The sequence below is a fragment of the Schistocerca piceifrons genome, chromosome 2, assembly GCF_021461385.2.
Source record: "Schistocerca piceifrons isolate TAMUIC-IGC-003096 chromosome 2, iqSchPice1.1, whole genome shotgun sequence".
NCBI classification, from domain to species: Eukaryota; Metazoa; Arthropoda; class Insecta; order Orthoptera; family Acrididae; genus Schistocerca; species Schistocerca piceifrons.
The window spans coordinates 613,062,739-613,083,911 of NC_060139.1; the positions used below are offsets into that span (position 1 = coordinate 613,062,739).

The window sequence follows — 21,173 nt, forward strand, 5'->3', positions numbered from 1 at the left end:
TTTTGCCACTTCGTATACACCTTTACAGGAATGATGTTCAGACTGTGTGCAGCCAGATTTTTGTTAGTAGTGTTAATATCATGAGTTACCACCATAAGGAGTCGGTACTGGGGTATGGTGACACAGGGTTGAAACAAGCATCAGTGTGCATTACAGCTGCAATCAAAATTGGTCTGGTAAAGGTGAGAAGGGCTTTACTTGTAAAGCTGTTTTATCAAAAACGGCAATACATCTACATCTGCATCATATTCCACAAGCCACCTAATGGTGTGTGGCGGAGGGTACTTTCGGTACCACTATCCGATCTCTCCAACACTGTACCAATCACGAATAGTACATGGGAAGAATGCTTGTCGATAAGCCTCTATATTGGCTCTAATTTCTCGAATTTTCTCCTCATGGTCAATACACAAGCTGTATGTGGAGGGGGGAGCAATATGTTGTCAGACTCCTGAAAAGCGCTGTCCCAAAAATTCAATAGTAAATCTCTGTGTGATGTACAATGCCTCTCTTGTAATGTCTGCCAATGGAGTGGTTGTTTAGCATCTCCGTAACACTCTATCACCAACTGAACGATCCCGTGATGAAAGGCGCCGCTCTTCATTCGATCTTCTTTATCAGTCCTACCTCATAGGGATCCCAGATAGATGAACAGTACTCAAGAAGTGAGTGAACAAGTGCTTTATAAGCTACTTCTTTCATGGATGAGTTACATTTCCGTAAGATTCTTCCTTTGAATCTGAGTCTGGTATCTGCTTTTCCCACTATCTGTTTTTTGTGGTCATTCCACTTACGGTCGCACTGGATAGTTACGCCTAGATATTTTACAGCAGACGCTGTCTCCAGCTGTTTGTTGTCAATACTGTAGCTGTACAGTAGTGGATTTCTTTCCCTATGTATGCACAATATGTTACATTTATTTACGTTGAGGGTCAACCGCCAGAGTCTGCACCATTCATCAATTTTCTGCAGGTCATTCTGCAAATTTTTACCATCTTCTGGCGTTGCTACTTTGGTATAGACAACTGCATCATCTGCAAATAGCCTTAAAAAGCATCCAATGCTTTCTACTAGATCATTTATATATTTTGCAAACAGCAACTGTCCTATCACACTCCCTGTGGTACTCCGGATGTTGTTCGTTAAGAGTGACATATTGAGTTTTATCTGCAAGGAAGTCTTGAATCCAATCGAAAGTCTGCTCTGATACTTTGTAAGCTCGTATTTTTTTCATTAAATGGCAATGTGGGACGGTGTCAAATGCCTTACTGAAATCAAGGGACATCAAGGGACCTGAGTGCTGTTGTCCACTGTGCTGTGGATCACATGGAGGAACAGAGCGAGTTGAATTTCGAGGGTCTCTGTTTACGTAATCCATGTTGATTTTTATAGAGGAGATGCTTGTTTTCCAAAAATGTCATAATCATTGAGCATAAAACATGTTCCATAATTCTACAACATAGTGATGTCAACGATATAGGTCTATAAGTGTGTGGATCTGTCTTAGGGCCTGTCTTAAAAACGGAAATGACCTGCAGTTTTTTCCAGTCATTAGGTACCTTTCATTGCTCAAGCGATCTACGATAAATTACTGCTAGAAGGGGAGCAAGTTCTTTCAAATAATCTTTATAGACTCTTAGAGATATCTCATCTGGTCCTGACGCCTTTCCACTACTAAGCGATTGTAGCTGCTTTTCAAATCCGCAATTCGTTACTTCACTATCTGCCATTTCGACGTTCGTACGATGATTGAAAGGATGGATAGTGTTGTGATCTTCCACAGTGAAACAACTTTGGAAAACCAAATTCAGTATTTCGGCCTTCTCTCTGTTGTCTTCCGTTTCGGTGCTGGTATGGTCGCTGAGAGAATGATTTTACATATGACCAAAATCTCTTAGGATTTTTACTAAGGTCGGTTGACAATGTCTTGTTTTTAAAATCATTGAACGCTTCTCTCATTGCTCCCCTTACACTCATTTTCGTTTCATTCAGATTTTGTTTGTCAGCTAGGTTTTTACTTCTCTTGAATCTGAGATGAAGTGCTTTTTGTTTACGTAGCACTTTCCTAAAACGGCTATTAAACCATGGTGGATACGTATCTCTGCCTACGTAGATCAACACCTTCAACCCATTACATGCAGTCTCCCATCCTTCATCAAAGACACCAACCACTTTCTCAAACGCCTGGAATCCTTACCCAATCTGTTACCCCCGGAAACCATCCTTGTAACCATTGATGCCACTTCCTTATACACAAATATTCCACACGTCCAGGGCCTCGCTGCGATGGAGCACTTCCTTTTACGCCGATCACCTGCCACCCTACCTAAAACCTCTTTCCTCATCACCTTAGCCAACTTCATCCTGACCCACAACTTCTTCACTTTTGAATGCCAGACATACCAACAATTAAAGGTAACAGCCATGGGTACCAGGATGGCCCCCTCGTACGCCAACCTATTCATGGGTCGCTTAGAGGAAGCCTTCTTGGTTACCCAGGCCTGCCAACCCAAAGTTTGGTACAGATTTACTGATGACATCTTCATGATCTGGACTCACAGTGAAGAAGAACTTCAGAATTTCCTCTCCAACCTCAACTCCTTTGGTTCCATCAGATTCACCTGGTCCTACTCCAAATCCCATGCCACTTTCCTTGACGTTGACCTCCACCTGTCCAATGGCCAGCTTCACACGTCCGTCCACATCAAACCCACCAACAAGCAACAGTACCTCCATTATGACAGCTGCCACCCATTCCACATCAAACGGTCCCTTCCCTACAGCCTAGGTCTTCGTGGCAAACGAATCTGCTCCAGTCCGGAATCCCTGAACCATTACACCAACAACCTGACAACGGCTTTCGCATCTCGCAACTACCCTCCCGACCTGGTACAGAAGCAAATAACCAGAGCCACTTCCTCATCCCCTCGAACCCAGAATCCCCCACAGAAGAACCACAAAAGTGCCCCACTTGTGACAGGATACTTTCCGGGACTAGACCAGACTCTGAATGTGGCTCTCCAGCAGGGATACGACTTCCTCAAATCCTGCCCTGAAATGAGATCCATCCTTCATGAAGTCCTCCCCACTCCACCAAGAGTGTCTTTCCGCCGTCCACCTAACCTTCGTAACCTGTTAGTTCATCCCTATGAAATCCCCAAACCACCTTCCCTACCCTCTGGCTCCTATCCTTGTAACCGCCCCCGGTGTAAAACCTGTCCCATGCACCCTCCCTCCACCACCTACTCCAGTCCTGTAACCCGGAAGGTGTACACGATCAAAGGCAGAACCACGTGTGAGGCACCCACGTGATCTACCAACTGACCTGCCTACACTGTGACGCATTCTATGTGGGAATGACCAGCAACAAACTGTCCATTCGCATGAATGGACACAGGCAGACAGTGTTTGTTGGTAATGAGTATCACCCTGTGGCTAAACATGCCTTGGTGCACGGCCAGCACATCTTGGCACAGTGTTACACCGTCCGGGTTATCTGGATACTTCCCACTAACACCAACCTATCCGAACTCCGGAGATGGGAACTTGCTCTTCAATATATCCTCTCTTCCCGTTATCCACCAGGCCTCAATCTCCGCTAATTTCAAGTTGCCGCCACTCATACCTCACCTGTCATTCAACATCATCTTTGCCTCTGCACTTCTGCCTCGACTGACATCTCTGCCCAAACTCTTTGTCTTCAAATATGTCTGCTTGTGTCTGTATATGTGTGGATGGATGTGTGTGTGTGTGTGTGCGCGAGTGTATACCCGTCCTTTTTTCCCCCCCTAGGGTAAGTCTTTCCGCTCCCGGGATTGGAATGACTCCTTACCCTCTCCCTTAAAACCCATTTCCTTTCGTCTTTCCCTCTCCTTCCCTCTTTCCTGATGAGGCAACAGTTTGTTGCGAAAGCTTGAATTTTGTATGTATGTTTGTGTGTCTGTCGACCTGCCAGCACTTTCATTTGGTAAGTCACATCATCTTTGTTTTTAGATACATTTTTCCTACGTGGAATGTTTCCCTCTATTATAATCATTTCATTAAAGTTGATATCGCTGCAAAAGCATACATTTGTACATTACATGGTATGTTAGTTGGTCATTATACTTATGGAAGGTACACAGTGGGTAATATTTTGTGGTGCAAAATTTGGTAAGTGTAGCTGTAGGTCAAAAAATCCTGGCCACTTGAAACTTTAAACTAATTGCTGATGTTGAGTAAATGTAATGCAAAACTGGTATATATTAAGTCAAAATAATTATTTTACAGCCTTACGAGTGAGTAGGAAAGCAACTGTTCACTTTGTTCTAGCAGTTTATAAGAAAAGTATAGAAAAGAGGTTTTTTGTGTGTGTGTGTGTGTGTGTGTGTGTGTGTGTGTGTGTGTGCGCGCGCGCGCGCGCAGTTGAAAGAATTTGCAGCTCATGAGAGTCATTTGTCCAACCTGCCACTGTCATATACACAAGAAATGGTGGTGACAACTAAGTCTTCTAAAATACTGAGGTCTGAGCATTTATTACACAGCAACAGGCTGCATTTCGTGGAGAACTGTTCTTGCAATGTATATGCCACTCCACAATGCAACCCAGCTGTGACTTTACTGAATACCTGCCACTGGCTTCGTAGCAGGCCACTCATTTTTTAAGCAGAATGCCACTAATGTACTTTCATGTAGAGTAAGAGTTCCACATTTTGTAATAATTTTGATATGGTCTGCAGAAATCCAATAGCATCTTCAGAGCTTCATCTGGAAATTAAATTTTGTTCCAAGATATTTACAGAGCTGTCCTACCCCAGCACATGCAGTATTTGAACAACCTGTTGCTGAAAATACCCATTTTTCTCTCTTAATTCCTGTACAGTCTCTTCCAAGCACATAAAGCTGATTTTTTTTTTTTTAAATTAGACGCTGCACCATCAAACGTTTAGGAAATGTGTGGCCTCTAGATGCTATAACACCAATTATGCTGGTTGTATAGCATGCATGCGCACTGTCATGAATGAGATGATAAATAGCAAACTTAACGTTTCACAGAAGTGAGCAACATATTTGAATATTGACACTTTGGATGTATGCCAGTGGTAGCTTTGAACTTTCTTCTGCAAAGCAACAGGCTACTTCTCAGTGAAGTCTAAATTAAAAACTAATTTGTCAGTATTCTGGATGTGGCTGATTTTATTTCTGCTACAGTCTGTCTGAATCCTGTGGATATGACGACCTACCTCTTTCATGACCCAATGCCTAACCTCTGTAAAACTTCCCTTGCTCCACTCTTCTTAAACACTCCTTCCTCCCACAATGTATAGGTTACATCATTGTCAGTATCCTGAAGGTGTAATTCTTTAATGGTCATACAGTCAGCACCAGGACACATTGCACACACCTGCAACCAAGTTTGGTCTCTCAGTTCTTGACATGTACAAAAAAAAAAGCATTAAATCAATCTTTGTGTGCTTATTCCCTGTGACACTACTTATGAAACAAGTTTCAAATTAGTGCAGTAAATACATGTACATACTTCCTTCACTAGTTGGCATTTTACCCATTTTGGTCATAATTAGTGGAATTTTATGAAACCAATTTTTAAATCTGGATTCTCCTTTTTCGTTAGGAGATATGCTTCTCTTACTGATATTTTATCTTCTTACCTTTTTCACTAAGAGATAATCAGCCCATTTAGAACTTGGCCTGCTTCAGTATGTCATCACTTGCGTAACATTTAAGAGCAATGTTAATATCATCTTTCAACAAATACCCACAGTAGGAATCTAGACATACCCAAACACCTTTAGCATTCTTTATTTTACAAGCTTTTGAAATTAAATGTGAGGAAGTGGGTATATATTTCAAGCAGCAGATATCTGCTGCTTGAAGCAGCTATTTGGTATTGGTGTCAGTAAAGGTGGCTGCTGAGATAGTATTTATGTTTTGAAACTACATCACATGGGGCATACATGTGCACTTAAATTACAAAGTTTGTGTAAAACTAAGTTCTTCCACTTCTTTGTACATACTGTTTTCTTGTGCTGCTTATCTTCCCTGGACATTTAAGGGGCCATACAGTAGAGGGGCTACAACAGAAATGCAAACATTCAATGCTCCAACAACTTCAGACCCAGGAATATAAACATCTGACTGTCTTCAGTTTCACTTTCTGGTGACTGATCATTCAGGTTGGTGATCACTGACTTTCTTTTAGCAAGTATAGCAATTCCTGCATCGTAGATGTGATAACATTTACTTGGGGATTAAGATATTTCTGCAATACCTTTGACAGATTTCCATGAATTGTATTTTTCACTTAACCACCACCTTGTCTTTCATAAACCACAAACCCCATCTTTTCACTACTGCACTCCATCATTGACATTGTGTCTAACAAAAAGTTCAAACTCAAAATTCTCTGCAGAATTATTCATGTGCTCCCAAGTTCTCACTTGTTTGGGACTCTCCAGTATCCAGATTTATGCCGAAAATTTGTGTGCGATCTCAGTGAGTACGTGTGTGGCGAGCACGGGGCCCCGAGCTATTGCAGCCTTCCTTCTTTCCAGGGCTGCATTTCCTCTCCTTGTTGCTTCCCTTTGCCCTCTCCTCCCCCTCTTGGTGTCCTTGTTTATGTTGGCCCTGGTTCTGTTGGTTTTGCAATTTGGTTTTGTTGTGTAATCACCTAATCCTTCTGGCATTCCCTGGTCCCTATTTAGGGTTGGACCTCCATTACTAAATTTCTATTCCGAAGTGAGAGCCATGTGAGGAAGACCTAGTCCATTCCACCTTTTCTTTCAAGTCATTGTCTGATGCTAGGCTGCATAGCCAGCACGGTAGCCAGCCCGTGTGGTGGGTCGCTATGTACCCTTTTGGTTAACCCCCCCTGAACACACAGGTATCAGGCTTCTGATACCTGAGCTGTGACCACCTAAAGTTAGCATTGGAGCTCCAAGCAGTGGCCGTTGTGCCATACAGCCCTTGCTGTGGCTGGGTGGCACCTGTGGGGAGAGCCCCTGATCGGAGTGGGTGGTATCAGGGTGAACACTATGCAAATGAAACGCATACCGGGTTCAGAACTCTGGCTGTTCTTCTGCGGCTGTCTCTCTGTGTGGAACTGACTCTCCTAGTGCTGCTTCTCCAGCCCTTTCGGCCTTCCCTTCCATGGTTACCCCTCTGGGAGGAGGGTCAGGCCCGTCGGCTTGGGGCAAAACCTTTCCCCCGCTATATCGTTTGCACCAGGACTGATGGGGATACTTTCACCAATACCGAAGCTTTATTTTTTGTGGAACACTTTGAAGACAAGTTTGGCAAAGTAGACTCTCTGCAAGATGCGGTTGGGTTTGTTGTTGATCAAAACTGCTTCAGCTGCCGAGTCTGTGGCTCTTCGTGCCTGTAACCATCTTGGCAAAATTTCTGTGTCCATTACCCCCACCAGTCTCCAAATATGGTTCAAGACGTGATTATTCACAGGGACCTCATCCTTCAAACTGATGATGAACTTCGGGACAATCTCGGTAGGCGGGGTGTGCTGTAAATTTAGTGCTAGTGCAAATAAGTGATGAAACTAATTCAAAAAGCCTGGGGCAAAATAATAGCAGCTGAAGCACAGGCTAAGGAAAAATGACGAAGAGCACTTGCACAGGAAACATCTGTTTACAATGGTGCTTTGTTTTCAGTTTTCTGTGCTTTTGTAAATAAAAGCCACTTTCAGATTTACAGCCTTCTAGGTACATTGATACAGTTACAATAATTCATCCCTACATAGCCAACGTTAATTTGCTTTTGTGCCAGAAGTTCCCGGATATATTCAATCTCAACGCAAACACTGACCACAGGAACTATTAAAGGAAATATCTGAAAAAGTAAATCTGTAACCTGTGGAACACATTGTTAATGATGTGTCATCTTGTTATGCACATGTTAAATTTATTAGCCTTGTCTGCTTTAAGGCTACCTCAGAAAACTGATCTTCTGCACAAGTTACATTTGCACCAACAACTGAATTTTTATACCTAATGCAAAGCCTTCACCATAGAAAAAAGGCACAATTAACATACTGTACTTGAAAAGCAGTGTAACAGGAACAAATTTGACACTACACTATTTTCAGGGATACAGGGAATATTTAAGCTTGTGATTTCCTCTTCACTACTATCCATACACAGTACAAGTACTGAATGTATTACAACTGTTTTATTCAAGCCGAATGAATGATCTCTGAACAAAATTAATTTCTTCACAGAATCATGACATGATAAGCATTTTTACTGTCCATGAGTCTAACAAAGCACGTTTTATGAGAAAAGCATGTAGACATTATCTAGCAGCGAGACATACATTCATTTCCCATCCCTACTCAGCTGACAAATTTAGCACATTACCTGCAAATGTGACCTGAATCACAGTTACATGTTGAATTGTGATACTATTGATACAAACCAAAGTTAACAAGAATGATTTCACATTTATGCATACATTTAACACCACCTGAGATTTAGCTGTTTGCATCTAAAGCGAAGTTAAACAGTCTTTTAGACACCTGACAAAGCTTAAGATATTTCACAATTTGGCTCAACTGATAAATTAGAATCTAAACTTCTGGAAAACATGGAAATAAAGCAAGTGTGATTAGTTGTTGCAGCAGTATCTGTGGCTCAGGTCATGACGTGATTTTCCACACGGGACTTCATCTTAGGTTTTTAGGTCATTCTCAAAGACAATGAATTATCAGAAAGAAAATTTATTTTTTACACTATTTACAGACTTACAGTCAGTTGTCATAAATACATAAAATTATAAGTTTGTACAATATAAACAGCAGTGATGCTGAGTACTGCTGCAAAGTAGCAGATTTGTAATTTTAAGGAAGACTTGGTTGGCAGTGCTATGCTGACAATACAAAAACGACTGAAGTATACACATGACCAATTCACATTCACGTCAAAAATTTTATTTTCAAAAGACTTAAAATACAGCACTTAAATATGTACATCTAAAAGTATGTATAGATTAATAGTAAAAAATATAAAAATGTTTTTACACTGGAAGTATCAACCTTGAATTGTATAAAAGCTCAGTAAAGGTCTATAAATAACAGACTTTGTACAAAATATACTGGCAGAAAAACAGTAAATAATGAAGAATTGAACAACAATGATTACTGCAGTGCACCTCCAGAATGGCATTTGTGTTCATCACAAGTTGACTTCTGCTAATACTGGTTCTTTGGCAACTTCAAAAAATATTCTGAACAAAGAGGAAAAAAATTAGTATGTGTGACACACACACACACACACACACACACACACACACACACACACACACACACACACACACACGGAAAGAACAGCTTCTCCTTACCAACTACTTTGTTTAACTTTTAGTCTTAGTAAATCAACTTATAGTGTTAACTTCGGTATAAGATTAACCCCTTTAAAAAAAAAGGGGTATTTGAGAAAAATTTAACATTTTGACTAATGAAAATTAAGTTTTACTGGCATAAAAACGTTTCTAAAAAGTTATATCTATTTTAAATTTATGGCATTTATCAATTTTTAGATCTTGGTATCACAAGGAGATAAAATAAAAAATGTAAATGTAAGCTTTCAAAGCCATCAACCCATTCAACAAAATTTTTCTGGGTTTGTGACTGCATTGTCAATATATATATATATAAACCTAAGCAACATTTCCGTCCCTGTTGCAAGTGACCTCCTTCAAGGTGTTTTGTTTACTGCTGAATGAGAAAACTAACCTGCAGACATAGCAGTTATCTAATTCTGATAGGCTGTTTATGATGAAGGGGAGGGATGTTAGAAGCCTTTATTGGTGTTTTTATTATGTCTTTTCATTGGTGTAAACCCGACATTTTGATTGGTGTTTGCTTACTGCTTGTGATTGGCGGAAATTGGCGAATGGAAAACCAGGCAGTAACTGTGACATGGCTTTTTCCTGCTGTCTAGCATTTGCTGAGGTGCGCCACTACTCTATGTACCTGCAGCCACTGCATTCTCCCGCATGCCTGTATGTGTTGCTTCATGTGAGCTATCACCCCTTAGCACTGTTATTGCTGGCAGCCAAGTCGCCAGAAATCTGTACCCATCCTCTGTGCATGATGGCCGATCGTTTAGAGAGACAATAGAAATGTCTAATCTTCCTCCTGAAACTAAGATGCTGTTTCGTCAGTATGCGAGCTTCACCAAAATCAATGTTTGCCGCACACATCCTGGTGCTCTGCTGTCCCAGTCGGATTTATCTTTCGTGTTCACATATCCTTGTGCTACTGGTCACTCCATCTCTCCTACATACACTAATCCACATTCGCACCTGATTTCGTAAACTCCAGCAGCATGTAGTTTGTCAACTGTATCTTTTGTTGTGTGAAGAAAATTTTTATTCTGTTGCTGCTTCAGAAAACTGGCTTGATGCCTGCTTGGTGGAGAATTTTGCCCACCTGTTCAGTGACACCTTTAACATACGGTAATAGAGCGATGTTTTGTACCATCTTTAGTTCTCCTCTTACCTTTATTCTTTGTCACCATAGTTTTATCTGCTACTTTCATTCCATAACTGGCATAAAAAATGGACTTTAGGTTTAGTAGTTCACTCGTTAGATGTCCCTTATCACTGATCCTGTCAGCCCTCTTGGTTAAATGTGCAGGGCAAATTTCTTCTGCATAGCGTGATGGGACAATTCATGCAGGTACCTGTCAGTACTGGTTGGCTTCCTATAAACTCCATGGCCCAGTTTACCATCAGGCTTTCAGTGAACTTACACATCAAGGAAAGGCAGCACCCTATTCTTTTCTATCTCCATACTGAATTAGATTCTGCTGTGCTGTTAGTTAAGGTGTTGGTGGAAATTTCACAGCCCTTCCTCTCCATGTGGCCAGTACCGTCAAAATATCTAAGCCAACATTCTGGGTGTAATGGTGCAGATTGGAGTGCTGTTTCTTCTATTGCTTCCATAAAGATGTCTGCTGCAATCACTAAGAGAGGGGTACCCATAGCTACACCATCTGTCTATTCATAAAATTCTCCTTTCAACCTGAAATAGGTGGTTGTTAAACAGTGACTCACTAGATCACATATCGGGTGCTATACATTTCTCTAAGACATTCATTGCATCTTGTACTGTTACATTCGTGAATGAAGACCTCGCGCTGGAGCTAACCAGCATGCCTGTGGCCAAGATACACTTTTCTTTTCAAAGTCCCACAAAATGGGTGGTGTCCTTAATAAATTTGTGTGGTCCACCAAATGTCTGAGCTTTGGATTACTTGGTCTGGGGTATAAAGGGACCAATCTACAGGGTCAAGGTCATCAGTCCCTTTTTCCTGATGCAAGCAAGGCTCAAGGTACAACAGAGGAAACTGAGAACCAGTTTGACCATCCGGGAATCATCAGCAAACATTAAAGGTAAAGTGCAGTGAAGTCTGTAATTAGTGCGTAGAACCAAAAGAAGGGGACATTCCATCAAAATGTGGGCTACTGACTGGAAGGCTCCACAACCACAAAATGGGGTTGGCTCATTACGCAAAAGAAAACCATGTGTCAGCCTGGTATGGCCGATGCCGAGACGACACAGGGTGGCTGAAGCCTTTCGGGAGAGGTGGAAGGAAGGACGCCACAGGACTGGTGTCACCTTAATCGCACGAAGTTTATTAGACAGGGGCATAGCCTCCCAAGAGTTGGCCCACGATTGTGCGAAGTGGGATTTGATGTGAAGCTGTAAATCTGCTGCAGGAGGGGTTACAGATGGGGGGGGGGGGGGGGGAGGGGAGGGAAGCGGGGGGGGGGGGGGGAGGGGAGGGAAGCGGGGGGGGGGGGGGGTAAGAGACTGCTCCCCCAACCAAATGATCAAGCTCATTACGTGGTTTACCCTCATGGCCAGGGACCCAAAGGAAGTAAACGGAACAAGCAGCACAGTGAAGATCAGGGAGATGGTCCAGACCACTCATTGAGTCCGTACATAAAACGCGGTTGAGTTGGGACTGTTTAAGAAAGGTAGGGGCCTGGGATATTGCCATCAATTCCGCAGTAGACACCTCACATGTAGGTGGCAGGAGATGATTTTCCGTTCCAACAGAGGATGTGAAGGCATATTCCACACAATGAGCAGATTTAGAGCCATCGGTGTAAAAAACAACAGCATCCCAAAACTCCCATAAAATTTGGCAGAAGAAACAATAGTATCAGGGAATGGAATCTTTCGGACCTCAGCAGAGATCCATCCAAATTCGGCACCGAGGAACTAACCGGGGGTGGGAGGGTGATGGGGAGGGAGCATGGAAGACAAGACAAAGAAGGAAGCTGAAAATCACGGCGAAGAGACGCAAGGCGGAGCCCAACTGGTAAACCCGCCCAAGATTGCGAATCAGGTGGGCGATGTCCATGGTCTGGGAACAGGATAGCATAGGAAGGCTGAGTGGGAGAGGAAATGGACAGTGACTATAAGAAACCAGAAGCTGGGACTGCTGAACAGAAGGGGGGGGATCCCAGCTTCAACCAGGAGACTATCAGCAGGGCTAGTACGGAAGGCACCAGTGGCCAAATGGATCCACAATAGTGGACCAGATCCTGGAGGTGCAGTGGGGAAGGGGCAGCCGCACCATGAGCTTGACAACTATAGTCCAAGCAAGACAGCACTAATGCTCGATAAAGGCGGAGAAGGCTGGAGCGGTCCGCACCTCTCCTACCTTCAGAAGTCTGATATTAGACTGCCAAGTGAGTGCTTGTCAAAAAGAAGACCCAGGAAACAGAACTGTGGGACCACGGGTAATTGTCGTGCAATGAGATAGAGCTCCAGATCAGGCAGATTGTACTACAGCAACAGAAGTGGACGACCCACAATTTTAAAGGAGACAACTGAAACCCATGTGAGAGGGTCCATGCAGAGGCATGCAATATAGCTCCCTGGAGCTGCTACTCTGCAGAGGCCATCGAGGAGGAACTAACCCAAATGCAGAAATCTTCCACATACAGAGCAGGGGTGACCAAAGGACCGACAGTGGCCACTAGTCCACCGATAGCAATGAGGAAACGCAGTACACTCAATACAGAACTCTGTGGGATGCCATTCTTCTGGGTCCGTGGAGAACTAAAAACAGTATCAACCTGAACCCTGAATGACCGATGGAACAGGAACTGGCGGATAAAAATCTGAAGTGGGTCACGAAGATACCTCTCATGAAGTGGGAATCATATGTGATGGCACCAAGCCATGTCATAGGCCTTGCGAAGGTCGAAAAATACTGCAACCAACTGGCAGCGCTGGGAAAAAGCCTGCCGAACTGCGGAATCCAAGCGAAGTAAATGATCGATCGGAGAACGTCCCTCTCGGAAGCCACACTGGTAAGGGGACAATAGATCCAGAGATTCGAGGACCCAATTGAGCCGACTGGCTACCACCCGATCAAGTAACTTGCAAACAAAATTTGTCAGACTAATTGGCCGATAGCTTTCAACAAATAGGGGGTTCTTACCAGCTTGACAGGAACCATGATGCTATCCCACCACTGAGAAGGGAAGTCACCCTGGAGCCAAATACGGTTAAACATCGGGTGAAGATGTTGCAGTTGTGGATCACCGAGATGTTGAGGCAGTTTGTTATGGAGTCAGGGCCAGTGGCCGTATCATGAGAGTAAGAAAGTGCGGAAAGAAATTCCCATTCAGTAAAAGGTTTGTTGTAAGATTCTTACTGACAGGGGGCAAAACAAGGCAGAAGCTTCGGCCTGCTGTTTCTGGTGAAGGAAAGCAGCCAGATAGGAGGCTGATGCTGTTCCAAAATGGGTTGCAAGATGTTCCGCGAGAATCAACAAGTCCATGCAAAGGCAATGCGGGAGGTGAAGGCCCGGGAGGGTGGACTGCTGATGGCAACCTTGGAGAGAGCGAACTGTAGCCCATACCCATGATACAGGGACAGTATAACTGTGAGAATAAACCAAGCTTTCCTGACACATCCGTTTGCTCTGTTTGATTAAATAACGGAGCTTTAGCGCGAAGGCGTTTAAAGGTAATAAGGTTGGCAACGGATGGGTGCCTCTACACCACGGGACTTGCCGGTGATGGAATGGTCCAGATGAGCGCCCGGTACAGCAAGGCTAGCAGGGTGAACAATCGCGTCAGACACGTCACGTAGGACGTCAATACAACCCTACAAAGAGGGAGAAAAAATGACCTGTGCAGTATATAGAGGCCAATTGGCACATTGGGAAGTCCAACAAGCTAACCTGTCCATCAGGGAGTGGAAAGGGAGAGAGAATCAATGGGAAATGGTCACTGTAGCGGAGGGAGGGAGGGAGGGAAAGATGAATGGCAGAAAAGATACCATGACTGGCACTGAAATGAGTAGGGAAGCCATCATGAAGTAGGCACAAGTCATGGTCTGCAAGAAACTTTTCTATGAGAAGACCTCGTCTATATGGAAATGCAGTGCCCCACAATGGATGACGAGCATTAAAATCCCTGAGGAGGAGGAAGTTGCTGAAGAAGGGCAGTTAAGGCAGCAGGTGTAAGAGTCCTGTCAGGAGGGAGAAAGATTGCAAACTGTGACCTCAGAATCGAGGTGGACACTAACGGCAACTGCTTCCAATGTAGTTTGAAGAGTAATCCACGTGCCAGCAACACCTGTACGGACCAACGTACAAACGCCACCAGAGGCCCGCAGGGGGCCTGACCCGATATCAACAGAAGACACGGAACCCACAGAGGGTCGGTGAGTGATGATCAGTAAAATGAGATTCCTGTAGAACCACACAAGCTGCAGAGTAAGCTAAATGAGGGTTTTCAACTCTGGAAGGTGATGGTAATATTACAATTCCATTGGATCACCACAGAACGATGATTCAAATGGGGGATGAACAGGCTAAGGCCAGTCATGCCGCTAGGTCACCACCCGTCACTGACAGAGTGGGCGACATCTATGAACAACATGTCAGAATTAGGATGCAAAGCTGGGGATGGGACATCTGGTAACACCAGAGGCTCATTGTCCTAGGACTTACGTTGGTTGGTTGTTTGAGGTTAAAGGGACCCAACAGCAAGGTCATCAGTCCCTTGTTTCAAATAGACTCCATTCTGCTAACGGGACATCTCAGTATAGTCAGAAAAATAAAACGGATAAAGGGGAAACGTAAAAGGGCAGTCACGTTGTCATTAGTAAAAACAAATGAGGGAAGTTGGCAAGAGAACGAACCCAACACTGCTGAAACAGCATAGGCAAGACCACCTGTGACTTAAAAGGTACAACTGCTACAATGCAGAAAGTACGTATGGGAATAGAAAAACTAACCAAGCCTTAAAAAGAAGGGGTAAAAACAGAGTAAAAGGGAAAGAAAAGAGGATTCCGGTCAGGGAGGTGAATCGGGAATCTCTGAACACTGCCTACAGTGGGAGACACCCAAACACTCACCACCCTGCCCCAACACCAGAGGGAGATTAAAAACTTTAAAACTGAGAATAAAAACCACTCTCCCGGAGGAAACCTAGAACCAGAGAGACCATCCGGAAATCGTCAGCCAACATCAAAGGTAAAGTGTGGGGGAGTCTGTACTTAGCACGCAGAGCCAAAAGAAGGGGGCATTCAACCAAAATGTGGGCCACTGACTGGAAGGCTCCACAACCACATAGCGGGGGTGGCTCATCACGCAAAAGGAAACCATGGGTCAGCCTGGTATGGCCAATGCGGAGACGACACAGTGTGGTCGAGTCCTTGCGGGAGAGGCTAAAGGAAGAACGCCATGGGCCTGTATTCACCTTAATGGCACGAAGTTTATTAGACAGTGGAGTAGCCTCCCAAGAATTGGCCCATGACTGTGCAAAGTGGGATTTGATGTGAAGCCGTAAATCCGCTGCAGGAGGGGTTACAGAAAACGGGGGGTAAGTAACTGCTCCCCCAGCCAAACGATCAGCGAGCTCATTACCCGGGATACCCACATGGCCCGGGACCCATAGGAAGTCAATGGAACAAGCAGCACGGTGAAGATCAGCGAGATGGTCATGGATGGCAGAGACCAAGGGATGGCGCGAAAAACACCGGTCAATAGCAAGAAGGCCACTCATTGAGTCCGTACATAACAAAACGCGGTTGTGTTGGGATTGTTTAATAAAGGTAAGGGCCCGGGAAATTGCCATCAATTCCGCAGTAAACACCCCACATGAGGGTGGCAGTAGATGATTTTCCGTTCCAACAAAGGACGTGAAGGCATACCCAACATGATCAGCAGATTTAGAGCCATCAGTGTAAAAAACAACAGCATCCCGAAACTCCCATAAAATTTGGCGGAAAAAGGAACGGAACACCACCGGGGGGATGGAATCTTTCGGACCGCGGCGGAGATCCATCCGAATTCGAGGCCGAGGAACTAACCAAGGAGGGGTGGAGGGGAGGGAGCGAGGAAGACAGGACAAAGAAGGAAGCCGAAAATCACGGGTAAGAGACGCAAGGCGCAGCCCAACCGGTAAACCCGCCCGAGGGCGGGAGTCAGGCGGGCGACGTCCATGGTCTGGGAATAGGATAGAATAGGAAGGATGAGCGGGAGAAGAACGGATAGTAAGGGCATAAGACACCAGAAGCTGGGACCGCCGAACAGAAAGGGGGGGGATCCCAGCTTCAACCAGGAGACTATCAACAGGGCTAGTAGGGAAGGCACCGGTGGCCAAACGGATACCACGATGGTGGACTGGATCCAGCACGTGCAGCGTGGAAGGAGCAGCTGAACCATAAACTTGACAACCATAGTCCAAACGTGACAGAACTAGAGCACGATAAAGACGTAAGAGGAGGAGGGAACGGTCCGCACCCCAGGAGGAGTGGGCAAGGAAGCGAAGGACATTGAGTTTACGGAAACAACCTACCTTCAGGAGTCTGATATGGGGCAGCCAAGTGAGTTTGTTGTCGAAAAGAAGACCTAGGAAACGAAACTGTGGAACCACAGGCAATCTTTGTGCAGCGAGATAGAGCTCTGGTTCAGGGTGGACCGTAGTACGGCGACAGAAGTGGACCACCCGCGATTTTAAAGGAGAGAATTGAAACCTGTGGGAGAGGGTCCATGCAGAGGCACGCCGTATAGCCACCTGGAGCTGCCGTTCTGCAGATGGCATCGAGGAGGAACTAACCCAAATGCAGAAATCATCCACATACAGGGCAGGGGCGACCAAGGGACCGACAGAGGCCACAAGTCCATCGATAGCAATGAGGAAAAGAAGGACACTCAAGACAGAACCCTGTGGGATGCCCGTCTCCTGGGTCCGTGGAGAACTAAAAGCAGTACCAACTCGAACTCTGAATGACCGATGGATCAGGAACTGGCGGATAAAAATCGGGAGTGGGCCCCGAAGACCCCACTGATGAAGGGTTAGTAAGATGTGATGGCGCCAGGCCGTGTCATAGGCCTTGCGAAGGTCAAAAAACACTGCAACCAAATGGCGGCGCCGGGAAAAAGCCTGCCGAACTGCGGATTCCAAGCGAAGCAAATGATCGATTGGAGATCGTCCCTCTCGAAAGCCACACTGGTAAGGGGACACTAGATCCCGAGATTCGAGGACCCAAGTGAGCCGACGGGCTACCAGCCGTTCAAGTAACTTACAACCAACATTGGTCAAACTAATTGGCCGATAGCTGTCAACAGATAGGGGGTTCTGACCAGGCTTAAGGACAGGAACCACAATGCTATCCCTCCACTGAGAAGGGAAGTCACCCTGGAGCCAGATACGGTTAAACACCCGAAGAAGATGGTGCCGTTGTGGAGCACTGAGATGTTGAAGCAGCTGGTTATGAATGGAATCTGGGCCAGGAGCCGTATCATGAGAAGCAGATAGAGCAGAAAGAAATTCCCATTCAGTGAAAGGTTCGTTGTAAGATTCTGACTCACAAGTGGTGAAACATAAGGTGACAGCTTCAGCCTGCTGTTTTTGATGAAGGAAAGCAGCTGGATAGGAGGCCGACGCTGATGCCACTGCAAAATGGGTCGCAAGATGTTCTGCGAGAACTAATGGGTCCGTACAAATGCCATCTGGGAGGTGAAGGCCTGGGAGGGTGGACTGCCGATGGCAACCTTGGAGAGAGCGAAGTGTAGCCCATACCCGTGACAGAGGGACAGTGGAACCAAGGGAAGAAACGAACCGTTCCCAACATATCCGCTTGCTCTGTTTGATTAAATAACGGGCTTTAGCGCGAAGGTGCTTAAAGGTAGAAAGGCTGGCTACAGATGGGTGCCTCTTAAAGTGTTGCAAAGCTCGACGGCGATCACGGATGGCAATGGCAATGGCCGTACTCCACCACGGGACTTGCCGACGACGAAATTGTCCAGATGAGCGCGGGACAGCAAGGTTAGCAGCGCGAACAATCGCGTCAGACACGTCACGTAGGACGTCATCAATACAACCTGACAAAGAGGGAGAAAACTCGACCTGTGCAGTATATAGAGGCCAATCGGCGCGGTGGAAAGACCAACGAGGTAACCTCTCCATCGGGGAGCGGGAAGGGAGCGTGATAATCAACGGGAAATGGTCACTATCACAAAGGTCGTCGTGTGGCGACCAGTGTAATGAAGGGAGGAGAGAGGGAGAAGAAAGAGAAAGATCAATGGCAGAAAAGGTACCATGACCAGCACTGAAATGAGTAGGGGAGCCATCATTAAGAAGGCACAGGTCGTGGTCTGCAATAAATTGGTCGATAAGAAGACCTCGTCTAGATGGAAAGGCACTGCCCCACAAAGGATGATGAGCATTAAAATCCCCAAGGAGGAGGAAGGGAGGAGGAAGTTGCTGAAGAAGGGTGGTTAAGGCAGCAGGTGTAAGAGTCCTGTCAGGAGGGAGATAAAGATTGCATACTGTGACTGCAGAGTCTAAGTGGACCCTAACAGCAACTGCTTCCAATGTAGTTTGGAGAGGAATCCACGTGCTAGCAATGTCTGTATGGACCAACGTACAAATGCCACCAGAAGCCCGCAAGGGTCCGACCCGATTTCGACAGAAAACACGGAACCCACGGAGGGTCGGTGAGTGAGCATCAGTAAAATGAGATTCCTGGAGAACCACACAAGCTGCTGAGTAGGACGAAAGAAGGGATTTCAATTCCGGAAGGTGACGATAGTAGCCATTACAATTCCATTGGAGAACCACAGAACGATGGTTTAAATGAGGGCTGAACACGCTAAATCCAGTCATACCGCCGGGTCCCCACCCGTCACCGACAAGGAGGGGGCGACATCCATAAACGACAGGTCAGAATCCGGTTGTGAAGCCGGGGAAGGGACCTCCGGTGACACCAGAGGCTCTTTGTCCCGGGACTTATGTTTCTTCTTCTTTTCAGGCTGAGATCGAGGAGGGCTGTGTGGCATAATGGAGCCAGCTGCAGCAAGATCAGGAACAGAAAGAGACCGGGCGACCTGGGGGCCGATAGACCGCGGCTCTCGCGGTCGCCGCGCTGCAGCAGACCTTTGACCTGGAAGGTGCCGGGAAGGGGCATCCCGGGAGAGGCGCCCTTGACCGGCAGACGCCGAAGGAGTGGGACACTTCTCCGGCTGGGGAGGGGGAGCGGCGCCCAGAGGAGAAGGTGTGGGAGCCGCAGGGGAGGGGGGGAAGGAGAGGGGTCCGGGACGGGGGTAAGGAAGGGGGAGGAAGGGATGAAGATGTAACCAAGGCGTAACTAGATGTCATGGACACAGGGTGCAATCGTGCATATTTCTTACGGGCCTCTGTGTAGCTTAAACGATCAAGAGACTTATACTCCTGTATCTTTTTTTCTTTCTTATAGACTGGGCAATCTGCTGAACGTGGAGAATGACTACCATGACAATTTACACATACAGGAGGGGGAACACAGGGACTCCCTCATGGAGTGGATGTCCACAGTCACCACAGAGAGGGTCCTGGGAACAGCGAGAAGACATGTGGCCAAAACGCAAACATTTAAAACACCGCATAGGAGGTGGGATGTACGGCTTCACATCACAGCGATAGACCATAATCTTAACTTTCTCAGGAAGGGTATCCCCTTCAAAGGCCAGGATAAAGGCACCAGTATCAATACGATTATCTTTAGGACCCTTCTGAACACGCCGAACAAAGTGAACACCCCGCCGTCCGAGATTGTCCCGAAGCTCCTCATCAGTTTGAAGGATGAGGTCTCTGTGAAAAATCACACCTTGTACCATATTTAGAGACTGGTGAGGGGTAATGGACACGGGAATTGTGCCGAGATGGGTACAGGCACGAAGGGCCGCAGATTGGGCAGCCGAAGCAGTTTTTATCAGCAACGAACCCGACCGCATCTTGCTCAGGGAGTCCACTTCGCCGAACTTGTCTTCAATGTGTTCCACAAAGAATAAAGGTTTGACACTGGTGAAAGTATCTCCATCAGTCCTGGTGCAAACTAGATAACGGGGGAAGGGTTTTGCCCCTAGACGACGGGCCTGACCCTCCTCCCAGGGGGTAGCCATGGAAGGGAAGGCCGAAGGGGCAAGAGAAGCAGCACTTGAGGAATCAGTACCACGCAGAGAGATGGCCGCAGAAGAGCGGCCAGAGGTTTGGACCCTTATGTGTTTCATCTGCATAGCGTCCGCCCTGATACCACCCACTCCGATCAGGGGCTCTCCTCACGGGCGCCACCCAGCCACAGCAAGGGCCGTCTGGCACGGCGGCCATTGCCGGGAGTTCCGATGCTCCAGGATGACGAGCAACCACTCCAAGGCATGCATGAGGAGGTCACAGCTCAGGTATCAGAAGTGTGATCCCTGTGTGTTCAGGGGGCTCAACCAAAAGGGTACATAGCGACCCCACCACACGGGCTGGCTACCGTGCTGGCTATGCACCCTAGCATCAGACAACGACGTAGAAGAAAAGATGGAATATACTAGGAGGGCACACGTCGGAGACACTAGGTAAGGTGCTCTTCCCCAAATGGCTCACACTACGGAAGAGAAATTTTGGAATGGAGGTCAAACCCCAGAGGGGGACCAAGGAATGCCAAAAGGAGGAGATGATTACGCAACAAAGCCAGAGTGTAAAACCAACAGAACCAGGAGGATAACGGGGGCCAACATAAGCAAGGACACCAATAGAGGGAGAGGAGAGGGCGAGGGGAAAGGGGTATGGAGGGGAAAGGAGGGGAAGGGAAAGGAAATGCAGCCCGGGAGAGAAAGAAGGCTGCAATGGCTCGGGGCCCCGTGCTCGCCACGCACGTA

The 21,173-nt window shown here is 46.2% G+C and overlaps 1 protein-coding gene across 3 annotated transcripts in view; it reads right to left on the reverse strand.

The window, feature by feature from the left end:
* Positions 1 to 8,756: 8,756 nt before the first annotated feature.
* LOC124776374 (G2/mitotic-specific cyclin-B3) overlaps positions 8,757 to 21,173 on the reverse strand; it is an 82,409-nt gene continuing 69,992 nt past the window's right edge. For 2 of the 3 annotated variants that reach the window (XM_047251336.1, XM_047251335.1), the window contains exon 9: positions 8,757 to 9,231. In XM_047251336.1, coding sequence (XP_047107292.1) covers positions 9,180 to 9,231 — 52 coding nt within the window. In that variant the 3' untranslated portion in view covers positions 8,757 to 9,179. The remainder of the gene's footprint in view (positions 9,232 to 21,173) is intronic. The other variant, XM_047251338.1, reaches the window with a different exon arrangement.